The 25002-nt window shown below is 43.9% G+C and overlaps 1 protein-coding gene and 1 long non-coding RNA gene across 2 annotated transcripts in view; one reads left to right on the top strand and one right to left on the bottom strand.

Moving 5' to 3' along the window:
* The window catches only part of LOC103363020 (uncharacterized), a 28898-nt gene extending 21615 nt beyond the window's left edge, over nucleotides 1-7283 (top strand). Inside the window, exon 3 of the long non-coding RNA XR_520488.1 lies at nucleotides 7273-7283. This is a non-coding gene — a long non-coding RNA (uncharacterized LOC103363020). The remainder of the gene's footprint in view (nucleotides 1-7272) is intronic.
* The window catches only part of LOC103363021 (nck-associated protein 5), a 149505-nt gene that overhangs the window by 5402 nt on the left and 119101 nt on the right, over nucleotides 1-25002 (bottom strand). The window contains exons 11-19 of the mRNA XM_008289596.1: nucleotides 21894-21998; nucleotides 20657-20845; nucleotides 16723-20348; nucleotides 16011-16116; nucleotides 14842-14929; nucleotides 9693-9989; nucleotides 6430-6545; nucleotides 5889-6021; nucleotides 4646-4821 (exon numbers count right to left, since the gene is read on the bottom strand). Coding sequence (XP_008287818.1) covers nucleotides 4646-4821; nucleotides 5889-6021; nucleotides 6430-6545; nucleotides 9693-9989; nucleotides 14842-14929; nucleotides 16011-16116; nucleotides 16723-20348; nucleotides 20657-20845; nucleotides 21894-21998 — 4836 coding nt within the window. The remainder of the gene's footprint in view (nucleotides 1-4645; nucleotides 4822-5888; nucleotides 6022-6429; nucleotides 6546-9692; nucleotides 9990-14841; nucleotides 14930-16010; nucleotides 16117-16722; nucleotides 20349-20656; nucleotides 20846-21893; nucleotides 21999-25002) is intronic.

Below are 25002 nucleotides of genomic sequence, written 5' to 3'. Positions count from 1 at the left end.
GGTGTAAGATTTCTTCCTCCATTTTCAATATTATTTGTGAATGTTTATTTTTTCTGCATATATTTAAGTTCAGTAATTTTTAGGAGATTTTCCCGGTGACACTAGATGAAGAATGTGAGCCTAAAATTTACAAGAAACACCGAAAGCATGTAATCCGGCTCAGTTTTACATTCACACTAAACGCCTCACTGATTGATGTTTTTCCTCAACACCTCCTGCGTCATATGAAAAGTGCCCAAATGGCAAAACACACTGTGGAACCCATTTGCACTGTAAAACCACCACATCAGCTGCTTCTTCTGCCATATGTCAGACAGCTCTTGTGCAGTGCTGTAGTTACCGTGGTAACTACAGGTGGTGCCCCGTCAGCCAGGAGCCGAAATCTTAAGGATGAGTCCACTTTTGAGATTTAATGAGATTATTAGAGGGAGCAAAAAGGAACAAATGATTGAGGAGTGGAGCTGAACAGAAACAGGATAAAGAAACGGAGGCATGACGAAGCACAATGTTGAAGTTTGTACTGTTCATGACAATTTCTAACGGATGCAGTGTTTTCTATGACCAATGAATTCTAATCTGGTGTCTGCTGGAGGCAACAAATCTTAAAGTTTGGTCACTATCGAGTTCGGAGGAAGAAGTAATTGGAAAACTTCCGTTGGGTTGTTTGCTGATAGAACTTCGCCGGTAACTCATACAATCTGAATCTCAATTACGCCATTTGCATCACCTCCATGATGCCATGTGAGCTGCTTCGGAATTATTTCACAAGCAGTGGAAACAACACACAAATGAAAGGTGGTGTTTTTTTTTGTGTGTCTCAGACCATGTGTCATTTTCACTGCAAATAATTTGATCTGGGGCCAATGTGGGGAAGTGAGATGGCAGTTTCTATTTCAGGGTCTCTTCCCTCTGACTCTTGTACCACGCTGGTTAGCGATGCCGTCAGGCTGACAGCAACAGAAGGGAAGCGCACATTCCTGCTGTTGATATCTATTTGTACACTGACGTACTTTTGGCTATCCAGCAGCCTCATTTCAAATTACACATCAACTGAAATGTTCCTCTTCCCCCTCGCCATGTAATCATTGCTCAAGGTAACAAGCTGCTCCGCACTTGACGAGATGCTGTGCATGCTGATTTTTTATTTTTTTTGGACTCTGGCACCACAAATCCCAGGAATCTCCCTAACTTCACTGATGCTGCACCTTGGCACGGGTTCTAATGTTGTTTTCCTGCAGCAATATCTTTCTCCATCACCTAGACAAAGGATGGAAATAGAGGGAAAGTAGTGAGTAAGCAGGAAAGAAATGAAAAAAAGTTTGTTTGGGAATTTAAAGGGGAAAAAAAGACAAATGGAAGGACGGAGGAAACCCGTTTAGAGCGAGCGAGGAGGGGAAGAGTGAGGAGAAAGACAAAGAGAGTTGTACGGGGGAGACAGAAATAGAGAGAGGCAAAACTGAAGGGGAGACAAGAAAAGACACATGGGAGAAAGAGAGACTCGGTGGAAGGGGAGGATGGAAAGAGAAGGGAGGCGGGGGCCGCCGTTAGCGAGGCTGTCAGGTGCTGTCAGGATGATGAATGGGAGGCCAGCACGGGCTGTGAGGGCTCTGATGGGAGCCGCTGAGCTTTACATCACTCTCCTGAGTGTTTGTGAAAGGTTATTAAAGGCGCTTAAATCACCGGGCTCTGACACAGGCCCGCGACCAGCCACCAAACTTCCCCAAAACTAAAGCCGATGACAGCAGCCTCGAGAGTGGAAAGCGGCCGAAACCGCAACAATAGGAAGGAGGCGGCAGGTATGAACATGCGCGGCGAGGGGGCAGAGGAGGTGATGACACTCGGACAGATTGTCTTCTTCAGGAGGATAATGTAGGGTAAATGGGTTCAACGGCACTCATCCATCATTAGGGTTGGTTCACAGCTTAGCAATAAGGTTACCGTCAGAATTAATATCCACCTTCACTTAGCAGGGAGGCCATATTTCAACACTTAGATCCTGATTTGTAGTTTAATTATTTGTCTGAATAAACATTCCTGATGGTTTGAGCTGCAGCTTATATTTCACATGTTGAACAGATTTCTGCTGGAGAAGTTGGATTTATTTTCAACGCATTCCTACAGTTTGCAGAACAGCTGCAACAGATGCCTGTGGCGTTTCAGGCTCTTGCATTATTTGGGTGGTAGAAATGGATGGCAGGACTTTCTTCTGGCGTACGTTTAGCGAGGTAGCAGGTAAGTTCAAGCGATTCCTGCAATACTTTTTAAATCTTTTATTTCCTATTTTTTATATATTTATCCTTTATATTGTTACTGAGCAGTTTATCACTTAGTTTTTTTTTACTAGTAGTCATCTTTCCATCTGTTTTACTTGAATTTATAAGAGTGCTTTAATTATTCTCTAAAGGTTCTGTGTGCAACAATCAGAACCACCAACATCTTACGGCCACATTTCCTTTTCCGTCCACCTACATTTACAGCTACAACAGTTTTTCACATGTGAGCCAGCAAAATATAATCAAACATCTTCACTTCATCTCCTGGTCTTTTGTGGAAACAGACACCCATAGACCGGAGTGGGAGCCTTTGAGCGGCAGTAAAGATTCTCTACTGGCTCAAATTAAACAAATGCACCCGGGCATTATTAAAATATTTAAAGTTGTTTGGATGTTTAGGGAGCTGACACGCTTGCTCCTCCAGTGCAGTGTGGGAGGTCAGTCTGTTTATAAGTGCGGGGTGAAGGGCGACAGTTTCAAATGGAGGGACTCAGGTGCACCTGAATACAGAGCAGCTTGGATTAGAACACACACGGAGGGAGTGGGGCTTCATTTTCTGCTAACACACCATTAATCCACCATATCTTTATCTATTATGTGCTGCAGTTATGTTCAAAATGTTGCACCGTCAATGTAAACTCTACTAAACAACACGATCATATATAATCAGAGCAGTGTGTTGACAGGACAGGACATGATCCCTGCTTGTTTTGGGAGTTGAACTCTTGACCTTGCAGTTTTGGTGCATTCCCCGTCAGCGCTGTAGCCGACCGCCCCCCCCTCCCCGCCCTCAGAAGCGTAGCCTACCGCATCCAATTAAATGACAGGCAGGTTTGAGACAAACACAGCTTTGCCCGACGCGTTTCGTCTCTTGCACGTCAGCTAATGGAGCCGTGCTTGCAGCTTGGTTGCACAGCGCCGCATCCGAACTTCCCGTTCGATGCTCTGCCTTCTCCGCCGGGACTCGGATCAAAATCAGAAATCCCTCTTTCAAGTGAGTCTCGCTCACAGTTCAAGTGCAATCACTGAACTTTGCTTTGTTAAATGGGAGACGCGGGGCCGCCGTACAATCATGTGATACTTGACTGAAATTTTTGCTTCAGGAAAAAGTGACCCTGGAGCTTAGAGGGATTCAGTGTTGCTCAAGTGTTGCACTCGAGCAGCCGTGTTTACTTGCTGAATCACCCTCGACTCAGCGCATCACCCGACTACCAAACATCAAGCCAAATTTGTCACGGTAGCATGTAGGCATTTTTTTTTACGCATGCAGCTCAGAGGGAGGCAGCTTTTACAAAAACAACACTTGAGCGTTTAATCGTGCAGAAACGGCACATTTCACCTTTCACCTTGAAACTCTGGATAATTATTCCAAATTGTGGGCGTAAACAAATCACGCAGAGTTTAGATGTGATCTTAAAGATGAAATCAGAGGTCAGCTCACTAAATAAATCCTGTTCTTCCCTTAACCACCCCTTCACACAATTGTTTTTACAGTGGTGTTGAGTCAGACCACTTTTTTTTCTTCAGAATATAGATTTTTGTGTCAGGGTTGGTGTTGGGGCCGAAGCAGAGTAAGAGAGGAGAGTTTGGCTGCACCATAGAGCCGGTCCATGCGAGCTGGAGGCCATTTCATGGTCTCTGATCCTCATTTGTCATTCAGGAGTGTTAAATACTCGTAGGCAAATACCCGCTGACACAAGAGGGCGAAGCGATCGAAAGCAATTAGGCGGCTTTTTCTATGAAAATCTGCAAACAATTGCAGCGGTGGAAAACTGTGGGGTTTAGCGGATTCGCCTCGGGAGCTAATTCAAAGGTAAAGTCGACAGGAGTCACTCGGACCGTCGGAAAAGTCCCCTTGCCGAAGTGTGTGACTTAGCAGGAGCACTTCAAGGAAAAGAAAACTTATGCATCTTCTGTCCTGTGAAGAGTTTTATTGAGGGCAAGTGCTATTTTTCTGCCTCTCCTGACACACGCCGTCTTCATACAGTGTAAAGCTGCATACGTCTACACCTGGGAGCCGCTTTTTTATCACTTTAAAGCGCCTCCGTTGGGCTGCATTAAATGAGGTAATTGATTTATTCTGGAACAATCAACACGGGGCAGAGTGCATTATCTCCTTCAGGTGTTATACTGAGACATACCAGTCAATGAAATCAGTCTGTTAGACACAAAAAAATAAAACTAACAGCGACTCCGGTTTTAACATCTAGCAGCTTCTCTTCCCAAAAAGTAAATACAGTATGTGAAGTGACAGCCCAAGATGGTATAAGAACCAATAAAACGCTTGATGGGAATCAGCAGCACGCCTGTAAAGCAGCCCTTTAATGAGCGAAACCGATTAGCTGTGAACAATGAGCTGTTTTAATACTCACGCTGAGCCTTTCTCCCGCTTTGCCATCGAGGGACGACTCTTTGTGTAACAAGTTGTACTGGGAAATCCTCCTGCTGTCTTTCTCCAGGTGCGTGAACATGTCGTGTTGGTAGTAGTCCATGATTGACAAGGATTTCTCCACGCTTCTTCTCTTGAGGGTCTCTTCATTCGGCTCGACTGTGGGCGGAGGGATTTGTTTTAGCCAAAAAAAAAAGAATATAGAAAGAAAGGAAACAATGTGGAGAAAACTAAACTGGAAAAAGTAATTCAAAGGACACTTGATGAGGATAGAAATTCTAAATTAGCGATTAAGATAAACCTTTTAAGTTGCAAACATTATTTTGATGAGTTAATTTGACATAATAACGTTTGTAATTGCATCAACTTAAAAATGTAAGTAATTTGAACTTAAATTTCTAAGTTAGTTAATTTAAAACTTGAAAATACCTTCAGTTAAAGACAAAAAGCGAATTCTGCTAACTCAATGTAGCATGTCGGCTAAACACAATTTCATCAAAAGCATTGACGCAAACTGTTGCGTTAACTGTTTTCTGTTGAGCTTAAAAATTATTTTGATGGGTTAGTTTGCATAAACGTAAAAATGTAAGTAATATGAACTCAAATTTCTAAGCTAGTTAATTTAAAACTTGAAAATACCTTTGATTAAAGAGGAAAAGCTAATTCTGCTAACTCAATGTAGCACGTCGGCTAAACAATTTCATTAAAAACATTGATGCAAACTGTTGAGCTTAAACATTATTTTGATGGGCTAGTTTGACATAACGCTACTAATTGCAGCAACTTAAAATGTAAGTAAGTTGAACTTAAATTTCTAAGTTGGTTAATTTAAAACTTGAAAATACATTCGATTAACGAGGATGCTAATTCTGCTAACTTGATGTAGCATGTCGGCTAAACACAATTTCATCAAAAAGATTGATGCAAACTGTTGTGTTCATTGTTTTCTGTTGAGCTTAAACATTATTTTGATTGGTTAATTTGACATAATAACACTAATTGCATCAACTTAAAAATGTAAGTAAGTTGAACTTAAATTTCTAAGTTGGTTAATTTAAAACCTGCTAATTCTGCTAACTCAATGTAGCATGTTGGCTGTACACTATTTAAAAGATTGATGCAAACTGTTGTGTTAATTGTTTTCTGTTAACTATTTTCTAGAGCATAGTTCTATAAAATGAATAGAGTTTCATAAATGATTTCTTGACTAAAACCATCAACCAGACCTGAGTCGCCTTTCTTAGTTCTGTTGATCAGGGTCCGTTGCGGCGAGCCCAGGGTGCTACCGGTTCCCTCGTGTTCGGTCTCGGTGTCGCTGCTGCTGCTGCCTGAGTACGTGCACACTCGCAGGGCTCGTTCCTATTCACAAGCAAAGAGCCGGAGTCATTTGAAAACCCAGACATGAAGACAAGCCCTATTATCCGTTCTGCGGCGTAGAGAATAGAGAACGAAGAAAGCCACAAGAAAAACCATTAAAAAATCTAAAATCTTTAGCTTTGTTCAAAATTCAATGGGACGAAGCTTCTTTGCCACCTTGTTGTTGGCAGAATAACTTAAAAAGAAAGAAAGAAAAAAAACCCCTGAAAGAATAACTTTTGCAGAGCGGAGCTGCATTCAGGTTTCAATACCTTCGTCAGGCTTTTGAAAGCAGATTTCTTGGAAATCTTACAGAAGCATTTTGCCGAAATTGTGCAAACTTTGGGGCAGTTTATTTTTTTATGTCTTGATTTCTTTTAACTTTCCAGGATGTATAAATATGTGACTTACGCCGGGCATATCGTGGTCCTTCGTCTTCCTCTCCGTTTCTTTCTCGTTGTCGTCAGTGGAAGCCGAGACGTTGCTGTGAGGGGCGCAGAGACTCGACCTCTTTGTCCTGATTGCATCTATACGCCAAAAGACATAAAAAAAAAAGAGAGAGGGGAGTCAGGAGGTGTGCAGTAAATAACAGAAGGACCTCGCGTTAGACCACACGACCACCTCATGTAAAGTACAGACGGGTAACAAATTAAAGGAAATAATGGAATCCTTGACCCCTACAGGGAGGGGATCCGGTGGCTCTGTTGTACTGTGGAGGGTATTTTGCTGGCATGATTTGAGCCCTTTAGAGGTGAGAAACATTGCAAATCAATACAATGAAATGCTTCTATACGGATGGGTTTCAGAATAACAGTGCCTCGATCCATACGCTGTGGCCTTTACAGTCACCAGATCACTCCAACACCTACAGACGATTTCAATCCATTTACTCTCCACTGCCATCATCAAAACACCACATCAATGAGCATCCTCTGGAAGTGTGGTGTTCCACCCTAGAGACTAGAAGTGAGAATGTTCTGGTGTCACATGCTTGACTTTTCCTTCAATTTGTCTGCATATAGGCAGTGGGAAGAGGAACATTTGTGTCAATGTTTCCTCCATCTGGCAGGCTGATGAAACACAGGACGCATCTCGCACGTCCATCCAAGCAAAACCCGTCCAGCCGGCTACACATCCATTTTTCTGCATGTATGAATGAAGCCGCACAATATCTGCTCCATCAAATATTAATGGTGTCCACCCCGTGATTGTTCTACGCGTGACTCCCGGCAGCCCACATATAACAGCTCTCAGCTGTCGCACGGCGACGTCCCGCCTTATTATCACTCTACCTACTGCCGTCTCGGACGGACGCCAGCTTAATTGTCTCACATTCAGAAATCTTCTCATTTGAAAGAGATTCAGCTGTATTACAATAACACGCCTCTGTCTCCGTCTGCAAGATCTACCTCCAGATTACAAAAGCACTTTCACCTTCCTCCCCTCGCCTATTAGGAGGAAAACAACGTGACAGACGCTACTTCTTTTCTTTTCAGGCGTCCTTTAGTTTTCTGATTCTGCATAATGATAATGGAAAGTACGGAGGAGTAAAACACATGATAGAGATGCAGAGCATACTTTTAGGCTCTCCTAATCAACTTGTTCCACGGGGGAGACTCAACAGGAGCATTTGCACCGACGGTTGTGACTCGAATTGCTGCCTCTGCAGTGCCACCGCAGCACTGAGGTGAAATAGATGCAGCCTAATGTCCTGTAAGCATAAATCTCCGGGTGTGATCACTCATCCCTGCGTGTTATTGTAGCTTTAATCAGCCAACTCATTGCGTCCTACCCACCACCATTCTGTTGTGCATCACGGCCGACGCCGAGGCAGAAGGTGCTTTATGATCTATGGCTGTGTTGACATGCTTATCTAATTGCATTTGTTAGTTTTCCTCGGGGCCTGGGAGTGTACGGGCTCCTACGATCTCAGCTGAGTATCAGATGTCAGGCTTGATGCATTAGCCTCGGAATTAGCTGAACAAACAAGGTTCTTCTTTTAATCAGAGTTTAATAAACCAAACAACTTCCTCTTGTCTGCTTGTCTGGAGCACTTGGGCGTTCAGGATTAAAATGTGTTAACATAAAGTACAGTGACGCTCCATATTTCACTTGCTTCCCAAAAGGTAAACAAGCTGTCTCAGACGTTCAAGGCCTGGCTTTTTGCCATTTAGCACGGTAATCGTAATTTGTTTTCGACTCTGGCCTTGATCGACGACACCAATTAGAAAGAACAAAGCGTTTTTCTACTTTGTTTAACGCAGCGCCACAACCGGCTGGTAATGATGATCTTTAAGCTGGTTTAGAGAAACGCTGACAAGACGAATCTCTGGTGAATGTTAGGATATGCTGTCATTTAAAAAAAGCCAAGGATCCATTTTCTGAAACATAAACCCCTGGTGATCTCTGAAGAACACTTTACAACTATAGCAGCCGTCCCGGCAGCATGACGCAGCAGTTTGGTTGAAATATGTGAATGCACATATAATCGCAGAGGACACGCTTTTAATAGTGAACTGTCACTCTATACTCTTTAGAGCTGCAATGATTTATTCAATAATCGATGAATACTCAACTGTTAATCCAATCGCTGACTATTTTGATAATTGATTAATCAGTTTAAGTAATTTTTTTAAAAGAAAAAAACTAAACTCTGTGAATCCAGATTACCAAATGTCAATACTTTCAGTTTTCCTTTATTCCACTATGATAGTAAACAGAATATTGTTGGTTTGTGGACAAACGAGACATTCGAGGAAGTGATGTTTGGCATTGGGAAACACTGATTTATGCAATTTTCTGATATTGCATATTGCTAATTTGGTCTAATAATGGACAACACGTGCTTAGTGGGTACTCAGATGTAATAATATCCCACAATAGGCTCAAACTAAGGTAGCTAGCCTTTTGTAGCAGTGGAAGCTTTATTTATCTCCTAATTATTCATAAAGTCAACATTCCCTACCATCTACTATATGCAGATAATGGAAGTAGCATTGATTTGTGGACTACCATATTGAAGACTAGACTTTGGGATTTTTGTAACCAGATATCGGCGTGGAGGTGTGAGAACAGATTGTCCCTTTATTACAAGGTTGCTCAAACACTGAACCCAAAGTTGCGTCCAATGGCAGGAAAGTGTCCTGCATGGTAGTAAGATTGCAAAGTGCTTTGAGTATGACTAAAATAAGAAGTGCTATGTAAGTGCTTTTACTATTTTACTCTGCTTTATCGTCCTCTTTGTCTAAAATGGGTGCATAATTTTCAAAATAAACACCTCACTGCATTGAAGGAGATTTAAAACTAGAGATTGAAACCACAAACTTATTAGAAAAATGTTTACTGAGGTAACAAATTTAGTGAGAAGTAGGATAATTTTCTCATAGACTTCTATACAATCTGACTTTTTCTGCAACCAGAAAGTCGCCCCCTGCTGGCAGTTAAGGGTTTAAGACACTTTGCCTTCGCTTTCTGACCTAGAAGAAACATCCACTCTTCATATACAGTTTATGTTCTCTGCAGCCATGCTAATAGAACCAATCTACCAGCAGTTCACCATCTTGGCTTAATGTGTTAGTACGCCAACTTTTCCTCCTTTGCATTAAACACAAAGTTCAGCAGGTAGCACGTCTATTCTGCGGGAAGCTCGTAGCATGAAGAAGTTTGTGACTTACCTGCGGACGCTAACTTGGGCAGGCGGCTCTGGGCGTCCTGGGGGTTGCTGCTGCAGGTCACACTGGGGTCGGACAGGGAGTGACCCATGCTGGTAGGGGCATGCGGGCGGGTTTTTGGAAGGGAAGGCACTTTCACATCGGGTTGTGAGGGGTCGGGGTGAGAAGAGGAGCCGGCGGTCACCCCATCGGGGCTGGATTCAGATTTAGGGATGTGGCGACCGCTGGCCCTGGTGACGGAATCGGGGAGGGGGAAGGTGCCGATGCCGCTGTCCAGGGTTCTCATCTGACAGCCGGAGCCTAGAGTGACAGGGAGAGGGCTGTGACGTCTGGGAGAAGCAGGACACAACAACACGGGGAACGGGAGGAGGACTCGGATTTACATGCAGCGGAAGGGGTTGTGAGTAAACAGGGAATCTGTAGCAGGTTCAGTAACAAGTAGGACAGGAGAGAAAATAAAGCATACAGCAACAGTTCGAGTGAGAAAGAAGCAAATCATGCACCTACATCTTACTATCAGACGCTCTTGTAGCTATTACAGTAGTGACAGATGAACAATTCCAATATCGTACACGATGCCTAAGAAAGCACCTGCTGCCAGCAATTCTCCACTAAATACACAATCGAGCCGAACGTTCCTCGGATTCATCAGGGTGCACGCTGGGTCGTAATCAGGAGAAAACGACAGCGAGTAGGAACAGATGGACGCCGTTTAGAAACCACAGTTTGCGGAGCCTTGACTCAGGCTGGAACAGATGGACGGCCGTTCAGCACAGCCCAGGTCCTTGTAACTGTGAACGCTAATGGCCGGCAGTCACATCGGGCTATGCTAATTATTTGTGGCTCGCAACTTTTTGCTGAGTTAGAATTTGCAAAGGCTCAGAATGTATGTTCTTGCTTTGGATTTTTTTTCCCCCTCTTTCTGGTACAGCTGTGGGCAGCCTGAAACTTGATTCCATTAAAATTACACCGCATCTTCGGCTGCTGGCCTTGGAGATGATGAATCCTCTGTAGCCATCAGGTCTGTCTCTCAAAAAACTAGTCAGTGAAAACTCGCAAAGCACACCAGCATTGTTTTTTTTTCCTTCTGTTTCGCAGGCATGGGTCGATACTGACAGGCTCTGCGTCTCTACTGTATAGCCTATAGCTTTGTCTGTACACCGCTATGCGTCACAGTTGAGTTTAGAAAGTGTTTGCAGGAAGGGGAAGGGAGCATATTGTCAAAATCAGCTAAAAACATCCACTCTTGGGTGTGAAACAAAAGCTATAGATCCATTCCTGCATTGTCAATAAATGCACAAATGAGAGCGCCTTGTGTTTTTGACAATTCAAACGTCCTTGAGAGGGAAAATGTGTGCTTTTAGTTTTCCCTTTGACTTCTTTCTGACATTCAACAACGCACCGCACATGCGAAACCTGCGAAAATGAGTGTTTGGATGTACGAATCTGTGCACAGATGGCCTGTTATTTGTACACGAAGACGGTTACATGTGCTGGAATAAAAAAAAAAAAAGTCAAACAGAAACCCTGATCTGAGTGCATGCTGGAGTTGACAAACACACAAATAATGCACATGTTTGCTCGTGAGTGTGTGTGTGTGTGTGAGAGAGAGAAAGGCGGAGAGAGTCATACATTACACTGCTGTATAATTGAATGCCAAGCTTGACAGTTCAAAATGCCTTCTATAGCCAAACTATAACAAGGTCCACAGTAATTCTACCCACGGGCAACAGCGACTGGACATGATCTAGTTTTTCATGAGCTCCCTATCACTTCTGTATACAACCTCCAGGGTTTGAGGGGAGAAAGCTGGTTTGTTGGTACCTCCACTGTGCGAGATTGGCTTTATGCAATGAAGAGGCGTCAAAGGGAAAAGAAGGAGCCATCGCGGACTAACCCAATCGAGGAGACCTTCCTGCGCCGACGGTCGGACGAAAAAGGAACGGCAATTGACACAAATTATAAAGTCCACAATGTGGTCATTCGGAGCAAAGATCAGGCGGTGCGATCAACTCCAAAATAATGATTTTTTTCTCGCTGAAGAATGAAGCTTTTCATCTTTTGTTTGAAGCCAGCGTGTGAACTACAGCCTTACTTCTTTTTTGGTCAGAAAACATTTAGAAAGCATTCAGCTCTGCTTTCATACATCATTATTTCCACTGATGAGAATACGAAAGAATAAGGAAAACGAGTTGAAACGAGCAGCCTGCTTCCAGCTCCGTGGAGGGCTAGGTCTGTTCTTCTGTTTTGCTTTACAGCATTTGGCATCAAGAAAAGTTAGTTGTTTTTTTTTCCTGATCTTAAGAGTTACTGCATCGCTACTGTGGGGATGGCAAAGCAGCATGCATGCTGGTATTTTTACTAAAGTGAATCAGTGATTAGTCCCCCTCATGCATGAATCATACATCAATAAAAACTTAATCATATGCATGATCCATGATGACGAAGATACAGAAAAACGCCGGGCAGAAATGAAACAAAAACAAGTGCTTTTTGGCTCCCCTGCAGTTCACACCCCATTAAAAAACCCTGCAGTGCTTTTTTTCCCCCCTCCCCTCCAGAAAAACAGGCTAAAAAGCAAGTTTTGAACACCACAAACATCAGCACCTGGTGAAGTAATCGTTGAATTACAGGTATTGATCAACGGTGCCATCAAACCCCTGCAGATGTATTAGGGTCATTTTGTGCTCTCGGTAAGTGAAAATGGTATTTATTGTCCCTTTACGAGCAAAAATGTGCCTTTAGGGAAGTTCTTCTAATACACAATAACTGGTCCGGCGTGGAGTGAACTTCAGAGGCCCGCATTTATAACATGGATTCTGCACAAGCTGCTTGCATCATAAACTGGCTCGGATGTAAACTATTTATATGATCGATGTGTTTACCTGGCATTAAGCCTGTGAATGCTGCGCTTTTTTTCCCAGAGACGTGACATTATGGCGGCGCTGAGGAGCAGCGAGCAGCCACAGCCGGAACCTTTATGAAATATTTAATTCATAGTGTCTGGAAGTGCTTAGTTGGCAGGATGTACAGAAGGCGGCCTGTTCATCAGAATACAGAAACAATTAACCATTTTATTTTTGGTGCCGCCGCTCTGGCGAACTCCGGCGAGTTCTTAGTCGCGCTCAAGTTGCTCGAGCCAAAAGAATCTCGTGAAATGATTTGATTAGCTGTTTCAAAGCCAAATCTTCACTTAAGAGCCCGTCTCTGGCTCTGTAGAGATTACTTCCATCAACGCTCGGGCTTAACGAACACATTTAGTTTTGAGAACTGCGGCGTGTGTATATTTTGGATATAAACAGCTCCCGCTATGATGCAAAGTCCAATTATCAACTTTTGCATCCAGTTAGATAAGACGAGTAACTTGAAGCTAAATTATCACGCACAAGGAAAAAAAACAAACAGCTTTGACTCCTTTTAAGCTGCAAGAGCAGTTTTTTGGCCACTTCTAAACTCTGTTAACACTGATATATTATTAGCTTTTGGGTTGATGGAGCAAAAACTGGTGAGCCTATTTGCAAGCATAGGTGTTCGATAATTACAGTTTTTCAGCTGAAGGAGGCTGAGGAGACGAGTACAAATTACAAATGTAAGTAGTTAAATATCTGCAGTTTGCGTGGTTTATTTTTCTTTTAAATCATTAGAGGTAACTTTTGGGGAGTTGGTAAAATGTTGCACATGTTGATTGGGAGGTTAAAAGAAGCAATCAAACAAATTAACTTATTTATTAGTCATACTGCACTGAAAATACTTTTGAGTTCTCTACATCTAGCTCTGGTTTTGCAGTGAAAAATTAACCAAGAACAATGGCTAAAAAGTAAAATGCACAAAATTTTAAACTCTCAGTTGACTATAAACTAAATTTTCATGTGAATATTACATTGATATTATATTAAACAAGGAAAGATAGTTTAATAAAATGCATTCCTTGCTGGTTACCTCCTGTATCAGTGGTTCTCAAACTTTTTGAGCCACGACCCCAAAGTTTGTGTTCGTGACCCCCCAATTTGAATTTTTAATATATCATGAGTAATAACTTTGTTGTTCGTGCATTAAAAATTAATGTGTTCATTCCACAGATTAATCTCTTCACATTAACACGTTAATTTTCGTTTAAATTAACTGAATTTATTTCGAACAAATGAAAGAGAAAGAAATACAAAAACAGTAGAAAATAATTTTAAAAAGAGCAAAAAAAGAATATCACATAATCAAATCATAATATTAACAAGTTCAAAAAAGGAGTGGGAAGAAGTAAACACTTTTTTTGATTTTGACAGCGTTAATACAAATTTATTTGATATGTAAGCTTTATTTATTTATTTATTTTCTACAATGATCTGGCGACCCCCTGAAATGATCTTGTGACCCCCAGTTTGAGAACCACCATCCTATATTATGGTTTAACAAATAAATCCACAAACTCGATATGCATGAACATGATGTCAGCAAGTCCCATGATATAAAAGCTGTGAACACATAGCACCTTGTCTCCCAAGACTGTAAATAAAACACTGGTTTTAGTTCCTTTCCTTGGAGCTACATTAAGAAATACAGCATTACAACCTCTGAGATGGATCACCGAGACAGTCTCTCAAAAACCCCACTGAGTGGCAACTGAGTGACAATCACGCCGCATCGCACATCCAGTAAACAGCAGCTCTCCTTCCCCACGCTGAATCACAGTCTACAATGTAAGTTTTCCGTCGTGCCGTAATAACAATCATCATCCCATCTCGCAATCGTTTGATGCATCTGTTTTTTGTTTTTTTTTTGCCCCCCCCCCCCCGCCGCCCAGCCCTCCCTCCCTTCCTTCGCTGCTCAGGCGTCGTGTAAAATATCACCCGGTTGCACATCAATCACCTTTGCTAGATTGTCAACATGTTGTTTGCAGCCGCCGCTATTTCCCCACAGTAATGGTAAGTCTGGCACGGCGAGGAGAAATCGGTCGCCGAAGGGATTGAGTTGTCAGTCACATCAGGAAATCACGACTGTAAAACGTGTTAATGCTCTGTTGCGTTGGGGAAACTCAATGAAAAGCTATGCCGGGCCGAGGTAAGCAGAGGACACGATGAACTTATGATACCATGTTTTCGTTTTGGCACACGATGATTCAATTCGGTGCAGGACTCAAAGCAATCTTTAATCTTACCTATCATGTGGTCTTGACAAGCTGAGTCTGGGATGTGTCCCTCCTCATTTTCAGCCCGAAGGTTGATCTTCTGGGTCATGATAAGGGTCTAGAGTTAGAACAAACAGTGCAAGTTAGTGACACAAACCTGGTGAAATATTACACAGAATAAAATACCACCACAGATGAGTGTCCTATAGGATGCAAATGTACCTGCGCTCATGTTACATTATATAACATACATCCACTTCAAAAGCTTCCTTTGAGGCAATTTGCAAAAGAAAAGCGAGAAGGATCAGTTCAAGTACAGATTCATGTATTTGCAGATGAGTAGACAAGCTCACGGCATTGTCAAACGTGTTTAAAGTTTTGTTCCGAAAAGTAGTAAGGTAATTTGGTGCCTGACTTTAATTGGGTTATTTTAAAGAAAAAAAAAAAAAAGCAGTTTGGGGGTTGGTGTAAGAGGAGCTTGTAGGTCATAAAGTGTGGCTCTTTTGTTGTATTTCTGTGGGGAGAAGATAGAGGGGAAAGCTCGGAGGATGGTATTAAATGGCCCTTTTGTCAAATTGAGTGCCTGCGATAAGGGGCTCCTCCATGTTATCAAAATTCCACATCATCTGGATTAAATTTCCTACATTATGCAGTGAGACTGTCATTCTCTCCCTCAGTTCAGACTGCTCCTTTTACCTTCCTTTATACTGCTGTCTGGCTTTTTCCAGGCTCTCTCAAGCACTCTGCCTTTCCATCATTTTTCAGTATTTTGACTGACAGACAAGAAAAAAAACCCACAAGGTCACATTTTTAGCATTCTGCTTACTAAAAAATGCACCGATGTGATGCAAAGAATCAAACTGCTGCCTTATTTAAGTTTGCATTACATGCACTGTGTGAAATATAACTTAAAAACCCCTTCAAGCCTTGTGGAAACAACAACTACATCAACCTGTGTTGATAAAAAAGTAGGTGATGAATCGTAGGCTGAGTCAGAACACAATGTGAATCAATAGAGAGCCTTCGGGGGATATGATGCTGAAGAGGCGGCGGGGTTGTGGATGTCTTTGTGAGCATGTACGCACGGTACAAGTGTGAAAACCGGCGGGAATTTGCATGTATGTGTCAAAGGCAGTCGGAGACAAACAAGCCGAGCCCGACGCAGTCACTGCTGTAATGAAGTCGGCGGAGATGCTTACCGCCGTATCTGGACAGATCTCCATATCGCCCTTCATTTCGCCGTGTTTCTTGGGCGTGGAGATCCCAGGCGGCGATGCAGTCACAGAGTTGCCCTTCATCGCAGTCCTGTGAGGAAATAAGATTTGATCTGTTTTCATGTCTGTGCGTTGAGTACCTCCTTTATCAACTCGCCAGGTAGAAAAGCGAGGCTGCTGATAAATTGCATTGACCTGCTCTTTCGCGTCACGAGCAAACATATGTGTACACGCGCACGCAAGACGCGCACGGAAATGTCATCGAATGTTTAACGGCCTCCATGAAGTGGTCCCTCACAGGTGACTGTTTGAAGGAGGAAAAATATGTCAGCGGGGATTTGAAGCGGAAAATCAATGGAGCGCGATATGTGACATGTTGAGCTCTCCGCGGCTGAAACACACTTTACAGTTATGTGTGCTGAGTATCTGTCTGATCCGAGAACTGTTTATGTTCACTGGAGCAGAGTCGCAACTCAGACAGCTGCTGTTTGGGCTGTTTATTCATCAGTTTGTGTGAACATGCAATGCAGCGATGGCTCATGTTTAATCAAACAGAGCAACCAATTTGTTTTAAAGTGTCGATTCGCTTGACAGAAAGACAGCGTCGGGAAGTAATCAGCATAGCATCCGATCAATTAAAGATAATTCATACTTGATTTTCTTGATGACAACGTTTTTTTTTTTTTGCTCTACCCACCTGCCAAGAAGCTCTTTCACGAACTGGTCTTTGCCGATGAAAGCTGTTGTACACTGGATTTGACTGGCGATCTGACCCATCTGGTTGTTGCAGTGGTCCATGATGGAGCTCAGCTTGTTGTTCATCTCAGACAGATTCTGCACCTCCTGACTGTCTTTCTGCTGGTTATCGTTTTTCTTCTTATCCTTCTTTTTGTCAGACTTCATCTGTTTGCCTCCGAGCACAGATCCGATCTTCAGCTCTTTCTTCTCCTCCTTTCCCTTGGGCGAGTCAGCTTTCTTACCACTCAGAGCTGGAAGTTTGCTTTTACGGAGGCCGAACCAGTTGGCCAGTGAGGGGCCCGTTTTCTGTTTGGCCTCGTTGGCGGCAACCTTCTCTTGTTCTTGACATTTCTGCAGATTTTGCTCAATTCCCATCATGACTTTCTCTTCTATCGTGCAGCCTGTTGGGCTGCCTTTCTTCTCCTCCACATCTGGAGGTTTGCTTGGGGAGTCCGTTTGGGTTTTGACTTCCCTGCTAAAGTCTGGCTCGGTGGGGGTGGTTGCTACGCCCTCTGACTCCCTCACTGGGCTTTCCAAGCTATAGACACAAGAGGACGGAGGTTGAAACTGTGGATGAGAGGCAACTTTTGCCGGCTTGCGGATGTTGTTTAAGCCGATCCTGTCACTGATGGGTAAGCTACGAACCACTTTTTGGGAGGAGGGTGAGGTGATAGCCTCCCCCTTCACTGTCCCCTGCGACCCCTCACCTTTTGGATCTGATTTAAAAGTTCTCTCAGGGAGAATGCCGTGACTATTCGACCCCGTCATGCCTCCGTAGTGGCTCAGCCTGGTCCTGGGGGAATGGACTGGGCTCTCGGCTAACCCAACACCAGGTGCCTCCAACGAACTCTGTCTTGTCAGTGAGTTCCCCCTCTCACCTGAGTTGGTGATGATCTGAGTTCTGATTTTTCCCGGCCCGTCTAGAACATTGATGTTGGGTTTCTCAATATAGTTGGTGCTGAAACTCTGGCTACGGGCTTTGGCCCCGTTCATCCCCAAGGCCGGCTTCAGATGAGGTTTGGTAGTAACAGATATGGATCTACCGAAAAGTTGACTACTCCTTTTCCCCTTATCGCAAGCCTCCCCCTCCTCTGGCAGCACAGGAGCGTGTAATTCCTCTTCCAGTAACCTACACTGGACTTCACCTTTCCCCTCTGGAGCAGACATCTTGGGTGAATCAGTATTGTACACTGACTGCAAGCTGTCACACTGGGTGGAAGCGTTTGAAGTGACAGTCTCCTTGGAGACTGAGTTGATATGATCTTTCTCTTGTTTGCCCGGTACAGAGGGACTATTTTTATGGCTAGGGGGAGATTTTAAAAACGCTTTAAACCCCATTGGGATGCGAGTCTTTGAGGTTTTTTCCACTGGGTTAGGGGACATAATAAGTGAGCTTGGAGGGCTGACGACAGCTTTAGCAGTTTGTGGCTCCGCTTGACCTTGAGGGGTGTCCTGAAGCGATATAGGTAAACTAATAGAGGTCTTCTGCACTGACTGATGGACATTTTCATGAGTAGATCCTCTCTTATTTGCAAACGAGTTCTGAAGCGAGGACCCTCTGAGGGCACTGTAGGGAGGAGGGACATTCTTTGAGCTTTTAGGTGCATTTTCAGGTTCTCGAGCACACCCTGAGTTTGCAGAAGGGAGGTAGTCTTTCGTGGTCATCCGCTTGGAAGTGCCTTTAGAAGGTGTCTGAGTCATGGCAGGGGACTTTTGAAGGTGCTGACTGGTTTTGTCGACCAGTTTCTGAGGTGCAAGTGCAGTCCCGTAGCCTGCATCCAAGTCTAAACAGTCTTTATCCTTGATGGGTAGCGTACTTTGCATATTTGGTAAAAGTGAGGTGTGGTAACTTGGGGGAGGGCCCCTCACAGTGGTCGGTGTGGATGGTTGAGCCACCCCTGTTTTATGTGCTTGAGGCGACCCTTCGTAATTTGGTCTGATCAGTAAGGAGGTGGTGCGGCCCGGGGGAGGGGGAGGAGAAGGGGACCTGAGTTTATTTTTGCTGGTTTCACAGTGTTTGTCTCTGGTTGGCTGTTCACCATTGTCAGCATACTCCAGGTGCCTCCTTGAGAGGTGAGGGGAACCGGACGAGGAACCCTTGCTCCATTCGGCCCTGCTGGGGAGCTTAGAGTTAACTGCCTTTGGGCTCTGTGAGCAGTTTCCTGGCGTCTTGATGAATCTGGACAATTTGACAGTAGGAGAAGAGGGGGACTTCTCCTGACCAGAGGGTCCTGAGTTTCCACTGTTACTTGGTTCTGTGTTGGAGCCCTTTGATATTCTTAGCGGGGATCCTGAAGGTTTGTTACGACCAGGTATCTTTGAACCATTAGGCTTGGGACCAGCAGAATCATTCATGGGAGGGATGGAATGGCCTTTATTAGCTCGGTTGCTCGGTGGTTTAATTAGTTTTCTTTGTGGAGTCAATTGCATTGACAGCCTCTCTGCACTCCCCTCCCTGCTATTGCTTGCTTTGCTAGTCCTGATCTGATATTCAGAGGGCTTCTCTGGAGATTCAAGAACAGTGTAGTTTCTTGCATTTGCAGATTTTTGCCTCGTTGGCCTCTCATGGGCCACTAGTTCAGTGTAATCAGCAACCACTTTGCTACCTTGAATGTTGTTTCGAGGCCCAGCACCTGCTGCAATCTTGTGAGCACAGAGTTCAATCGGCTCCCCTTCTGCATCAAATATTGCTAAGATGCTCTCCTCAGATTGGGTGCACTTGGTTCCTTTGGGCTCCTTTATTAGACTGAAGGGTCTGGGCCTTCCATCTGCAGACTGGGTGCGTCCCTGGTCTCTCCGCAAGCACTGTTGTGTGAGCAGCTTGGCAGCGTCCCTCGACAGCCTCTTGGAGTCCCTCTCTGCTTGCTCTGGTGGCTGACTAAAGGACATTCGGATGTCACTGGACTCAGAGTTGAGTTCCTCTGGATCATCCACATCAGAGATGTGATTGGGACCCTCTGGATCAGGAGGGTTGAAGTGCAGCTTGGATGGTTTAGTAAAAGCTGATGTCCGCCCTCCCTCCGGGAGAAAACTGTTAATGAAACTCATGAGCTTCTCAGGACGTTCTTTTGAGTCGTAGCCAGAAGACGGTTTTGCAGATACAGGACCTGGGGCAGCATCACCTCCTCCTCCTCCACTGTCCGGTGTCCCCTCCCAGCTACACAAACTGTCTGAGATGCTGTGGGAGAGCCTCTTACAGTGAAACCAACTGTCCTTGGTGGGGATGTTATCTCTGCAACTGGACTGTGCCAATTCATCATCTGCATCATCAGAATCATAAGAGAACTGCTTTCCCCGTGCAGCTGAAGTCCTGCTAACCTGCGTCGGCTTGGACACCCCCTTACTGCTACTCTTGATGCCCAGTGAGTAGATGCCCTCATTGGAGTTCATGCAGTCTTTGTAGCCTGACTTTGAGACCTTGGATGAACAAGAGGAGCTCCTGTGTTTCCTCCTCTGGAGCTTTCTCAGTCCCTCCAGTATGTGGCTCTCCTTTCGCCTCGTCGGCTGCTGCTCCTCTGGGGGCGCACAGATGTTACTTGGTGCTGATGAACCCAAACTCAGCCTCTTCTCCCAGGTCAGTGACGACTACAGGGCGGAAACAAAGAGAAGAGGGTCAGTCTCTCATTAATTGTGTACTACTGATAGCACATTTCATGTTTTTGAGCTCAGTTGGAGTTTTATCATCCTTAGATATGAAAATATGTCTTTGTTCTAAAGGGCTTTTACCTCCATTTAGAGATGCAATCAGGAAATTCTTACAGGGAGATAAGGGATTAATTATAGTCTCAAAAGAAAGAAAATAAACACCTCAGGTACCCCTGACAAGGATCTTGATGAGCTTCCATTTGTTATTGTTTTGTGGGAGTTTGCAGAACAAGAAGGGGGAGATTTACCAGCTTCCCACAGGAGCGTCCATCATTCCAGGTGTACGAGCCGCTGGAGAATTCGCTGCATGCGCTTGACAGGGACAACTCACTGCTGCTGCAGCTGCTGCGAGGGTATACAGGCGCTGGCACCGTCAGACTCAGCTGGCTCAGGCACTTGGTCACGGGGAGACCGGCCTTTCCATTCAGCTGAACCTCCTGTCGGATGGAGAAAAGAGACGTTACAGCGGAGTAACTAAGGGTTTCCGAGGAGAGAACATTTTATGTGTTTAGTTAACTGCTGTAAATAAATCACAAGCTGAATCGATGCTCTTCTTCTATTCTTAGGTAACATCTAAATGTGTGCAGCTTTATTCCGACTTCAAAAGATTTCCCTGCAACTATGCATCAAGAGCATTTGGCATGGAAGCCGCCGGGTAGCGTTGCATGTCTAATTGCTATCTCGCTGCTAATTTCGTGATGAAAGATATTTAGCAGACACTTGACAGACCAATCAGATACTGTGGAAAAGTCAACTAAATTGCTAAGCCGCCGCCGCGCTTTGCGAACTTCGAAAAATATCAATCAAATTTCCATGTGCAAGCACCGCAGCACGGCAGATGTTTATCCAATTAGCATCACGCTGCAGAGAATCTGACGGTGAAAATTAGTTATTTTTTAAAAAAAGGTCCAAGCGGGGAAGATAAGAAACAGGATACAGTCAGGTTTTTCCTCACTAATGTCATACAAGTGCCACTCGTGTGTCTCACTTAGCTCAGGCTATTTAAAGATATGCGATCATTTTGCACATTTAGATAACATGCTGATTTATAATTCACTCCGTGGCCACTATTATTTCATTCACCCCTTCTTCCTATGCTCCGGTAGCACACATTAGAGTTTATCGGGTGGCATTCTCAGAGGGGTAAAAGGGTAAAAGAATGGAGCAAACTCATTGTCAGAGGCCTTAATGCATAATACATAAGATGACTAATGTACCACAGTGTCCTATGGAGTCATCGTTACTGACGACGAGTCTCAATCGATGGTTTTCTGGTAATATGACAGGGATTTATTCCTCTTAGTGCCGAGTGATACTGCCAGCTCTTCCTGCTGAGAGCGCAGGAGGGGTCACGGCTTCGGCTTGTTAGGTCTGTATTTTAATATCTCGCAATGATTTCTTGGGGGAGGGCGGGGCAGTTCTTCTACAGTCCTTGGGTGGATTAAATGCATGAAATCCTTCTGCAGGTCGCCCCATTGTGCTTACGTTCGACGGGGAGTCGGTGTTCCTGGAAAGCAGGAAAGCCTTGCTTCTCTCCGGCTCCAGGAGCAAATCTGCCGCAGACAGATCCATGATCCGAGAGTGGAGTTTCTGAAAGTCATAAAAAACAGGAAGGACACGCCACGGTGAATTTCGACCTAATTAAAACCGGCCTCGCTGTAGGATCTGAGACGGCACAACAGCAGATTGATTTTTATCAATACTTGGTGCGATACACAGCACAGAGTCTCCATTCAAATCTGGATCTCAACTGTTTTGTTCCATGAATGATAAATGCGCCCAAAGTGTCAAAATGACACCACGGAAATTTATTTTTTTCCCCCAAAAAAGCTGCACTTTAAAGCCCAAGCAGAGCAGCATTTTACCCATCGGGTTCCCTCCGCTGGCGCCACACAGAGCCCTCATTCATACTCCTCCCTCAAAGTCATTAATGTCATCGGCCGGGAAAAGAAGAAAAAAAAAGAACTAATGTGAATAGGAAATAATTGCATCAGGGAGTAAGGGATTCCTTTGATTTTTTTATTTTTTTATTTTTATTCATATGCTAGTCTGCAGCTTCTTCTGTTATTTAATTCTCGCGCTTTAGAGGGAAGGATACAAAAAAGCAAATGCATTTCCACATATTAATCTCGGAACTTAATTACACTGGATTCCCCGCGCTCAAATTAACTGAAACTGGAAAATATACAGGAACAAAACACTTGATCTTACGCCGCATTTCCAGCCACTAATGCTCACTGAGGGAGTATATGTATAGCCACATGAATGCACTTCTGCTATATATCAATCTCCTTTTTTTTATTCTTCCTATCATGTAAAGTAAAAGGCAATTCTCATGCTGTGCACCTGCAGAAGAAAAAATATCCATCCAGTAAATTGCATGTTATAAAAGTGAAAGTCACCTTCAGCAGAATGGAAGCCGAGCTTTGAAAATCAGCTGCTCGAATCTTCCCTTCGATGCCGTAAACATTTAAAAATAAAAAAAACCAGCCGGATTTATTTTCAATATTGTCTCTTTCCATAAAGCTCTCGGCAGACGTTATATATTGACTTTTAGGGTGCAGTGAAAGGCATCCTCGGAACAAAAAGAAAAAACAAAACCTCCTAATGATACTAAAACTTTACTGCTTCTTTTGTCTCCTCAGAACAAACAGCCTGCATCACGTCGCCTGCGGCCAAAACACAACCATCCTACGTTTCTCTCTCCAACTTTCAGCAAAAAAAAACATCCAAAAGAGACGTTTTCTTTTTGGTATAAGCTTGTGAATAAACTGCCATCAGTGACTTGTTGGCGGTAATGGTGAAAACACGTCGATGCAGAGATAAGAAAAGGTGTAATCTTTAGTATTTTGGGGATTTATCAAAAGAAAAACAAGATTTATAAGTTGGTCAAGCTCAAAGACAGTCAAGCAGGAGAGATTTCTTTTCATTTTCGCCTTTAACGGATCAAAACTGAGCTGTTTGTCCTACACGGCGAGACAACTTTCTTTCAAAATAAGATGATTTTTTTAGACAAACTAGTCAGATTTAAATCCGTGCAGCTCTCCTGCCGCATCCCCGGACCCTCCACAAGCAGGATGGGAGTGGCTGAGGTGTCACGGGAGGCTCTGATCTTATCATAGGGTGCTGGATTTCACCTCCTCAGCATCCTCATCAAGGATTCAGTCAATAGTGTCACAGGGTCACGGGAGGAGGAGGAGGAGGGGGTTGGATAGTTGAAGGAAACGGCAGACGACAAGGCACGCTTCGTGAACTTTCCGAGGGATCAAGGCCGAGATCAAAGTCAAAAATGTTAATTGTCGGAATCCCGTCGATGCGGGCGAAGAGCTGGAATACATCATGCAAATACTGGCCTTTTATTAACTATTAGCAAACGTCTGGAATTAATTCCAAACTTTTCTGGAGACGAGGTAGAGGAAAAAAAAAGGCTTTTGCTCTTTGTTTTGCTTTCGCCTTGACAGTGGTCATATTTCAAGATAATGAATATCAGCAGCAACAGGCAGCTTCCAAACAAATACATCAGTATTGGCACCCGCTGTCAAAAACACTGGAGCGTCCAGCAGTACACCCACACAGCAGCAGCAGCAGCAGCAGCATCGGCGAAAAAAAGAAAAAGGCCTGCACTCGTTTGAGTTCATACACCCACTCGGGCACACGATGCTGCACCTGCATCACCTGATCTATACGTCTGACTCATCACAAAAGGCTTTTCCTAAAGCTTTATCCGGCTAAACAAAGGCTCAGCCGCCACAGAAGAAAAGACCAGCGATATGGAGCTTTGTTATAAACCGTCATTCAGTACCTTAAAAGCTCCACTCAGTTCCTGTACCGCTGCATTTTAAGTCGGACTGTACCATTTTTTTTTTTGTTAAATTCCATGAGCGGTAATGAGGTCATAGCATCCCTGCTGTGTCCTGAGGCTGGGAGATAGCTCAGGAGAACCAAGCATTTGTCCCGGTAATGGCCGACTTAATTGCCGCCTTCCTGTCACATGTGACGAGCAGCGTAAGTGGCCAAACCTGTGGGTTCCGGAAAATAGTTGTTCTAAGCTTTTCCCTGAAATAAATATGTGGCACGTTTTTAAGGAGGTTCAGCTGAAGGTGCACATCTATCAAAAGCGCTGCGGGTTCTTTATCAGAGGAACCGAAGATGCCCGCGGGGGAACTGGGGAACGTTTAATTACTGATAAGCAAAAAAAAAGGTCCAGAGCTAAGTGGGAAATTGTACACTCATATGGATGATTAAGTCTCTCTTTGCTTGAGGCTCCAGGAGAGAGAAGAAATGAAAACTCACTCTCACTACTTTCATATCTCCAATTGAATTTTTTTTGCTGTGTTGGTTTAGTGAATTGAAGCCTAATTGTAGTTCAAATATCTACGATTCTTTGCTCATGTTTTTGACAGAACAGCTGCAGTTCTTCAGATGGCACATCTGGTAACATGTGTCCTCCAAATACATCATCGTGTTTAGCTTGGAAAATTAATTGAAGAGGTAAAGAGGAAACATTTTTAATAATCATGCCACAGAGTGATTACCTTAATTTAGATTAGATATGTTTAGATGTGGATGTTGGGCTTTCAAAGGGAAAAAAAAA

The sequence above is a fragment of the Stegastes partitus genome, unplaced genomic scaffold, assembly GCF_000690725.1.
Source record: "Stegastes partitus isolate 25-593 unplaced genomic scaffold, Stegastes_partitus-1.0.2 Scaffold624, whole genome shotgun sequence".
In the NCBI taxonomy this organism is placed as follows: Eukaryota; Metazoa; Chordata; class Actinopteri; family Pomacentridae; genus Stegastes; species Stegastes partitus.
This window is presented reverse-complemented; position numbering and strand designations above follow the sequence as displayed.